General features: G+C 34.0%; 1 protein-coding gene across 1 annotated transcript; it reads left to right on the forward strand.

The window, feature by feature from the left end:
• The first annotated feature begins 635 nt into the window (after positions 1–635).
• LOC142354333 (uncharacterized) lies at positions 636–6,393 on the forward strand. The gene is made up of 2 exons (XM_075406605.1): positions 636–1,156; positions 5,638–6,393. The coding sequence occupies exons 1-2, from the start codon at positions 740–742 to the stop codon at positions 5,893–5,895; spliced, it is 675 nt and encodes a 224-aa protein (XP_075262720.1). The 5' UTR covers positions 636–739; the 3' UTR covers positions 5,896–6,393.
• The last annotated feature ends 3,073 nt before the right edge of the window (positions 6,394–9,466 follow it).

The following is a 9,466-nucleotide window of genomic DNA, read 5'->3' on the forward strand; positions in this document are numbered from 1 at the left end:
TAATGAAGAATCAAAAGAACAGTTTTGAACCTATTGTCCGATACCTAATAGCTATTTTATTGAGCCACCGCAATTCTTTAGAACAGCAATAATAATATTTTGAAGTATTTGCTTAAAGATACGTACTGATTTCCCTAGTCATGCATTTAGAGGCCTGTGATGGTGCAGTATTTCAGTTACCGTTGAAGATTTCAGCAAAGCAATTCAAAATGAACACAGTCAGTATCAAAAAACGAAATCAGAAATAGAAACCCATAGAGCCCAGATTTAGATGCCCGTTTCTCGAACTTGGTTCTTATAAGTCTTAGTTACCATCTCTAATGCTTATTAGTAATGATGCTAGCCCTGTGTTGTCTCACTATGCAACAGGAGTATGTTCAGCTCCAAAATGACATCAAAATAGTTCGGACTTAAAAATTGTTTGTACAAAAAACCTTTTTTCACTAGTTTTTTTTCTCTTCTTTCAATCCCAATCTTAGTTATGTGAATCAGCGGTGGCTATTTTCCGGCAATCTGCCGGGTATGTTTGTTGAAGATTTTATGCTGTTTGAGCTTTCGCTTTGCGGTATTTCGTTCAGAATGAACAATTTATAAAGTTGCAGAAAAAACTTGCATGCTTTGAAGAATAACTATTGTAAAATTTTGGCTTTAAATTCGGTTTTCAAATAGAAAACAGAACTTGAAAGTTTGCTTCTTACATTACCTTTGTTGTTTTCTACACAATTGACAGTTTTTTAACATGGCTGGTAATTCAGACGATGTGAACAATTATTATTCAACGCACAAGTATGATGTAAATATTAATCCGATCAACACTAATGTTAACAGCCCCGATGAAATCACTGTTGCGAATCAAACTGTTCAGTACATGACCCAATTAGAGGACCGGTCTCTTACAGAAGAGAAGGTTCTGGATGGAAAAAGCTCTACGAATAATGGGAAGTTATTGATATCTTGGAATTTTTCTGTAATGGTTGGATTGTCGGTGGTTTGCCTTACGGGGTTTGTAATTCAGTCAGTTGTCTTTGGCGTGATTGTTACCTTTCGAAATTCAGATATCCACTCGTTAAGGAAAGAAATCGAACAGCTGAGAATCGAAATTAGTGAACAGGGATCTCAATTGAAAGACTGTGAGAACTCACGTCTTTTCTCTCAAGTGAGTGCAGTTCATTTTGTCATGGTCAAATATCAATAATATTAATCAGTTTTTCAATAATATTCAATAATTCTGGTTTTGGATATTTGGATTTTGAAGACTTTCATTTCTGCATAGAAAAATGCTAAAAATGGTTCGAAATACTGAGATTGAACCTCATCGTCAATCCTGTCAAAAACCTTTAAAAATTTTGATATTCAGATGCAACTATAAGTTCCCATCAGATCTTCAGCATTGGGTGTAACCATAACAAATGAGTACCTTTTGACTTTTCCCGCGGCTTTTATTTTTAACTGATGAGAGACAAGGAAAAAAAAGGTTGCAGTTTATTTTTTTGTTACGATATCAAAGTTATTCCTTGATAGGAAAATACTGTTGCAAAAATGTTTAGAGATTATACTTTGGGCTCGTGGTTTTCACGTTCAACGAGGTTCCCTTTAAACTTCTAAAAATTTAAAAGATCGGAAATTTTTTCACATTGATAGATATTAATAGTAAAACCATTGACAGTTGGGGCAACAAAACACTTAGCTTTTGATTACATGATTGGGTGGGGTTTGAGGTACTGAAAGTTAACTTCATTGTTGACCTTGGTGTTCCTCTAGGACCTCTACTTTTCCTGGAGATGTCAATAACTTTTCCGATAATTTGGGTTAATTGACAGCATTCCGTTTGTATATAACTTTTTGATATCAATTTGAGGCAGTTTGAGACAGACTGTCTGATATAAATGACTCAATTTAACATTTGAAAATCATTTCAATTTTGACTTCTGCATTTTGTTTCATGTTAATAGTCGCCCTCATTTTCTAAGACGGCTATTTTAGCAGTCTTTTTTCTACAAATCAAAGAATTTTTTTGGGGCGCTGTTTTCAGACTCGAAGAGCAGGAATGGCGATTTTCTTTAATCGGTGACTTCTGTTTTTAGAAGATAGGTTTTAGAAGTCAAATGCAGCACGTGAAAAGAAGTTCTGAAGTTTTTACGTTTATCTGCTGAACGAGAGTCAAGCAGGGAGAGTTTAGAGTGGTTTTTGTTCAAGCATCTGAGAGTGCGAGATAATTAGGTGCGCAGAAGTTCTGAGCTATGGGAGAGATGATTTTTAAAATCAGGTTTGTTTTTTTTCTAAGCAGTTTTTAGTCTTTAGTCAATTTGTGGGATAAAGGTGTTTGTCTCTGTTCGTTGCCCATAATAGTATTAGTGTTTTTTTTAAGAATTTTTGGACATCTGACAAAAATAATTGACTTAGGCGCTATTTTTGCCATTTTGCACTTGGACGCTTTCTTCTTATTTTTTATTGTAAAATCTTGTAAACTTCATTTGTTGTGCCATCTGTTGGGTTTTATTGGTTGAACACAGTCGCTTTAGTGGTTTATGCGATCTTTTGAATAAAGAGATTATAATTTTGATTTGTGTTTGTTCAAGAAAATTGAATAATTTTAATCAAATTTTGACCCATGTTCGTCTTAGTTTACGTATTTTGCCATTTTCTCCGAATTTAAGCTTTTCGCATTAGCTGTTCTTGTTTAGTATTTAATCTAGAGCTATACTATTGGTACTGCTGTTAGGGATAGCGATTCAGGGTTACGAATGACAATTTTTAAACAAAAATAAGTTATTAATAGCCGCACAGCGATAGCTGGGGCTATTATTGGCCTTCTCTTGGTTTTTTTTATTTCGTTGTCATGATTTTTGTTACGACCATATGACGTCACAGCCACTTTTTGTTCATTCGTTCATGAATTTTCAACTGAATTGCATGTGTGACGTCATTTTTCGCTCTTAGTGGAGCGAGTTTTTTTGTTCATGCGCGTGATTAAATTTTTGGCCACATTTGACTTACCTCACTCTCAAAAATGACTTCCTCACTTTGTAATTGACTTTTATTTACTTTAATTCAAAGAGATAAGGTCAAATGGGTGTGTGTCACTCTAAATGAAGGTTATTTGAGATCAGCCAATAGGCAGCAATAACTTATACAGATCTTAAATCAAAATATAACAGATCAGCCTTCAATGAAAAGACGAATTTTCTCGGTCTGTCTTTTTTACTGTTTTTTTAGACTGCCGATCTACGAATCTATTGCGGCTATTTTCTGGCAATCTGCCAGCTATGTTATAAATTTGTTATCTTTCCTGTTTTTCGTTTTTGCCTCTTTGATGGTTGATTATCGTTTTTCTGACTGGCATTCGGTAGTTTACTAATCGAGCAAACGAATTTATCTAGGGTTGGGCGAAACGTTTCCGGGAGGTAGCATTTAACTGTTTTTGACGGGTTTCTTATTTTATTTTTCTTGCCGTACCCGTTCTGTTGTCTTCATCTATATTTGTTTTTGCCAATAGTGGTCTCGATGGCGCATTTTGTAAAGAAATTTTTGTCAGATATCTTTCCAGATATCATTTTTGGCCTGTCTCATGTCATTTACCCTCTATTAGTGTTCGAAAATTATTTGTAAATGAATAAGTACCCTTCTTTTATCTATTGAGTGCTTGGCGGGGGTTGAAAATGAAAATCTACTTTAAGTCGGGTCAGGTTTTTTAAGTGGAGCGAGAGAGCGAGTGGTTTGCGGCGTGAATGTGTGCAATTTGAATATGAGTTGCTTTTTTCAATTTATTGAATTTTGTTTTCACATATGCGGCAATTTGATTTTGATTTGTTTTCTCTATTTTTTATCGGCTTTGGTTTCTAAGTGGTTTTTGCAATCCATTCAATGTACATTCTAGGTCAAGTCATTGAATGTCCTCGGAATAATTGGTCAGAACTTGTCCTGCTACCTTTTTGCAGTTCAAAGAATTTCAATTTTATTGTGGGCGCTGTCTTTTAGTAAAAAATTTGTACAGACGATGATTTTTGAATCGAAAGTGGAGAAATGACTGTGGTGACGTCACTAAAGGAAGTGGAGTGAAAAAGCCAGTGGTTTTTTGAGCCGTGATTTTCACTCCAATTGCAAAGTAAAGTGAGAAAACGGTGTTTGAAGAAAAATTTTCGCTCTTTTGATTGAGATTTTTGTCCACATGCGGCAATTTTCAACAATTCTTTTTTTTTTCAATTTTGTGATCGAATTGTCGTCAATCCGTTCAATGTCTATTCTAGGTCTAGCCTTTCGTTTAGTTAAGAAATCCTCTTTGTTGTGTCAGAACTTGTCCTGCTATGTTTTCACTTCGTCGAATAAAAGTTCGCTTTACTGTAAGTCAGAACTTGCTCAACATTTCACGTAAAATCTCTTTGACTTCTCTAGGCTAGTTTTGTTCTTCAACCATTCTACTTAAAGTGCTTTTCAACAGCACTTGCTCGGCGAAGCAATCTAAATTAAACAAAATTTCTTAGAAACCCATGAAGACCAACTTTAGACGTCCGGTACTTGAACTTTGTCCTTATAGGTCTTAGGTTCCATCTCTAATACCTATTGGTTTTGCTACTAGCCCCTGTATCTCCTCATTAAGAAAAGCGAGTATCTTTTAGAAAATTACGGAATGACATCAAATTAGTTTGCACTTTAAAAGTATTTTGTACAATTCAATTTTCATTTTTCCTCTTTTAATTCCAATCGAGGTAATGTTAACCATTGGTTGCTCTTTTCCGGCAATCTGCCGAGTTTGTTATGATTTGAATACCCTTTGCAGATTAGATTTGTCGCTTTTAGTCAATATTGCCATCATTTTTTCAGGTGGAAGTTTCCTCAAACTATCGTAGACCTATATTACCATTCAAAATTAAAATGGAATAAGGGTTTGTTGTTCACCTGCGAAGCTCTTATGGTCTTCTTGTAAAAATCGGACCTTTCCTGCGGAATTGCCCATCCCGAAAGTTGAATGGTTTAATGGAGCTTAAAAAACAAATACAAGTTCTTTGGGAACGTGCAAAGTTCACGTATTTTGCTGCTAGCCTGAATTTTGAGCAGAACTTTGACATCTGAATTAAATTGTTGAGAGTTAGCATAAGTTGCCCTTTCTGCTTTGTTCAGAATGTTGAACAGCAAACATAGCTTTTAGCTGATTGTGTGAACTTCTTATTAATCAAAGGGGTAAAATACCTCATTGAAACGTTTAAATCATATTTTTTGAGAGCGCATACGAAGAGCCTCAATTGGATTTTTGATTTTAATATATAATAATTTATTCCTGATAAGTAAATTTTTGTTATAAATGATGATTTCTCTTGTTCACGGACTCCAGTGACAGTTTTAGGGAGAAAATTACTTATTTTTAAGTCTATCATTTAAATGAATTCTTGTCTTACACGATCGATAGTCTATTCAAGTTTAATGAAGATCTTTAAGGCCAAACTACGGCTAGTTCAACTGATAATCATTGAGCAACAATTTATGAAGCGGTTATTGAAAATTTGCTCAATATTTGCCTGATAGCAACTGAGATTAGCAACTGAAATTTTGACTCTTGAATAGGCTGTTCAGCTGATAAATTGTCATCAAAGATCAGAAAAATTAAAAATTTAAAGGTTTTCAAATTTTGTATGTTTTAAGCTTGACCTATCAAATAAACGTCTGCTCGAAATAGCATCGAATATTGAGTCAACGAATATCACAGTTGTCGCTGCGTCAGATGCTATAGAGGATGCAGTTGAGGAGTTCCGAGAAATTGAGAGCAACTGCTCAGCTAAAGAAATGCCTGATCTCATTGCTGATGTCGAAGGCAACCGAGGAAATGTAGAAACAATGAACCTGAAGATTGCTAGAATGGAAGCTGACATTAATTTAATAAACAATCATTTGGGATTGTGAAATAAAAAAAAATCGTTCTCTTACCTTATTTGCTCTTTGCAAATTAAAAATACTATGCAAAACTGACTTATTTGGTCATTAAATTATAAGAACTGGAATTTGGCAGCCAGTTTTGTACCAAAGTGTTTGGTTTAATGTTCAAAATCATCTGTTGAAATTGTTGAAAGCAGAGCATAATCATATGTCGACTTATAAATGTATTCAGTTTCGCTGTCGTGTCAAGTTCGGTTGTCCTGTTCAATAGGGAGTTTTTGCTAAACTTTTGTTTGAGTTCGTACATCTGGGAATATAGTGAAACCAAAGTTTTCTTAAGTAATACACTTATTAATATTTAAGATATATAAAAGGTACAATTTATGATATATTAGTGCTATAGTTAAGCACGTACTTCGAATTTCTGATAATGAATTATAATCATAACTAATAATAGTGTAAGAGAGGTTTTACTATCACCACTTGAATTGTGAAATTTTAAAATGGGAAACTGCATTGACAAAATATCAGCCTGCGTCAGCTCAAACAAGTTCGTTTAAGCAAGCAGTGATCCCCCAAATTGCATGGTGGGTAAATTTTATCATTTGGCAGATAACACTTTGTAAACAAGATGTCAAAGAACTGTGTTAAATTTTGTGTTGGTTCAGTTTTTAATAGCCGCCCTCATCTTCTCAGCCGGCTATTATAGCGCTCCTATTTTTTTTACTTCGTCGAACTTTTTTTCGCTTTACCCATTTTGCCGCTTTTTCGACATTTTGCGTGAAATATTTTTGACTTCTCTAGGCTAGTTTCACTCTTCTGTCATTCTGCTCAGTCCTTTTAAACAGCAGCTGCTCAGCAAAGCAATTCAAAATTAAGAGAGTCAGTATAAAAAAATCAAAGTCAGAAATAGAAACGGGATAAACCCATAAAGCCCATTTTTAGATGCCCGGTACTTGAACTTTGTTCTCATAAGTTTTAGTTACTATCTAGAATGCTTATTGGTATTGATACTAGACCCTGTAGTCTATCACTGAGAGACAGGAGTATGCTCAATTAAGTACGGAAATGACATCAAAATAAATCGCACTTAAAAATGTTTTTATACAAAAATCAATTTTTGTTGATATTTTCTTTTCTTTCAATCCCAATAGAGTTATGGGAATAAACGGCGGCTATTTTCCGGCAATCTGCCGGGTATGTTTTGTCTTTCGGCTTGATTTAGGATTTTTTTTGCCAAATAGTTATTAATCCCCATTGACCATGATTAAATGTTTGTATTAAATTTTTCAAACTGTCCTTTTGCAGCGCTTCTTTTGGAATTGGCTTCTTTTGGAATTGGTTGAAAGTTTTGATATTTTAGAAAACGTATTTTTAATAATATATTTTGAACGCTGCGTTGCGTTTTTTCCTGCTTGATGGAGTTTGTTTTTAAATGGAGTAATATTGTTATAGATCTGGCGTTTTTGGACGCATCTAGAGTTCTAAGCTTTAGATGCCTCATAAATTTCTCTTATCATTCCAAAATTGAAGTTCAAATTGGGTAGTGAGAATGTTAATAATGAAAACAGAAGGCACGAATTTTTGAAAAACAACTATTTACAAATGTTTTGTTTTGATTTTTTTTCTAAAAGGTATTTTTTCTTTTTTAATAGGCGTCTGAGACAGTTGAAATGTATATAGGAGTCGAATTGCCGCCCCTGAGTTGACCGACAACCACTTTAGGAAAGGGGCTTTCTTTTAATTGACCTTTAAAAATAGAAATAGCAAGGATTGTAGGTGTATGCAACTTACGAAATAACAAGCAAACATAGAATTTTATGAGAGAAAGACAAACAAGTAATTTGTTTCTCCTGGACTTTCTCCTTTTTGTTTCTCCTTTTTACTCTGGACCTTCAGTTCCCACCTTCGATATTTTTGATTTGAAGAAAATGCAGGAGTTTTGCGTTTGTTTCAAGGTTGTGGTGCATGAATTTATCAATTTTTCTGGTTGTTTGGAGGATTGCTGAGCAATTGGCTGATATTTATGTTTAAGTGTTATGTTTTTGTATGCTTGTTTATGTAAAAAGGATTTGAGATATTCGCTTTGTCTTACATAGTTGGTTGGGAACTGCTCCTGCTCCCCATAGGTGTAAAAATTCTACATGTGCACTATTGGCAATGAAAAACTAAGTTCCTCTTCGTTGGATTTTTGGTAAGGAAAATTACCCGACTATTGGGAATTATTTCCAATCTATTTTTTTGCTGGATTCAAAATTTCGCACAGATATTAAAACTGCCATATGCGTTTGAAAATTCCAACAGTTAATGCCTTAAAACTGCGTAATGCTTGAACAGTATTAGTATTGTGATGTTGGAGGTTCCGTCAACAGGATGTCACCCAAAAAATGAGTTCAATTATCTATCCGGTTTTCTGGATTATTTTTGTCATAAAGTGATCTTAAGTAAACTCACTGTTTGAGTGATCTGTATTACTAAGTAATTATCATTGAATTGCTGATAGATGTTGCTGATGAGTTTTATTCAATTATTTTGAATATTAAGTGCCTGTATTTGTTTGATGGAAAGATCGTTAAATAAGAGTTTACGTTTATATGATATTTTTATCTCGGTTTCTCATGTAGATGACACTGAAAACTTTTTCTGCACTGCCCTGTCATTTAAAACTTAGAGAGTGGACTAAGAAAACTTTCACTGTGTTGTGAGTTAAAAAGTGAGTTAGGTAAGTTGTGAGGTAAGATTGAGTTCTGAATAATTTCTATGTTGTTTGAATTCTAAACACAAGTTTTAAAAGCTCATAATTGAATTCAAATTACCCTTTTGCACAACTAAAGTCTTGATAGGCGTCTGCTTTTTTTGAAGAAGATTGTTTTTAAGATGTTTTGTTAGCTTGACACTGATGTCCATGACGAGCGTTTAGTGAAACGAGGGACAAAAATTTAAGCCAGTTTTTTTGGTTGTTGTTCCGACCCCCATTTTAGTGGGGAGAGAGGAACTATATACTCAAATGGGTTTTTTTTTCTTCAGACAATTTTGGCCGATTGATATAATTATCGCAGAGTTGTGAGTGGTATCATTAGACAGCCCGTCCAGCGTAGAACGTGGAATTAAAAAGATTTTTTCAATTTTCGCCGTTTATAGGGAGTTATCGAGTTTTAAATTTTGTGAATACTAGACGAAATTCAACTGTTTTTATTCACATTTTCGGTATTTTTACCATATTTTTGTTAATTTTGCTAAATTATGTTAAAAAATTAATCGTAGTGTTATCAATTTTATCTCCTAGGAAATAGGAGAGTTGTCGAATAGTTCGATCCGAGTTTTTTGGCTACAATTTATGCTAAATTTTTCAAAAATCGACTTTTTTTGAGAAAAAATAGGACCACATTTATTTTTTAGCCCACATGCTTTAAATTTGCTGGAAGTAGACACCTTAAGACTGCGGTCGTAATCTTCTTCAGCTCAGAAAGGAGCTAGTTGTAATTCCGCTGGCTTTATGAGTCTTCTTGATCATAGTTTTGCAAGTTTTTTGCAAATTTATACTCGATAATTACAAAAAAGCATTATTTTTTGACAAACTGAAAATTTTGTTTAAAAA

Source organism: Convolutriloba macropyga, chromosome 15 (genome assembly GCF_964194025.1).
Source record: "Convolutriloba macropyga chromosome 15, txConMacr16.3, whole genome shotgun sequence".
Classification (NCBI taxonomy): domain Eukaryota; kingdom Metazoa; phylum Xenacoelomorpha; order Acoela; family Convolutidae; genus Convolutriloba; species Convolutriloba macropyga.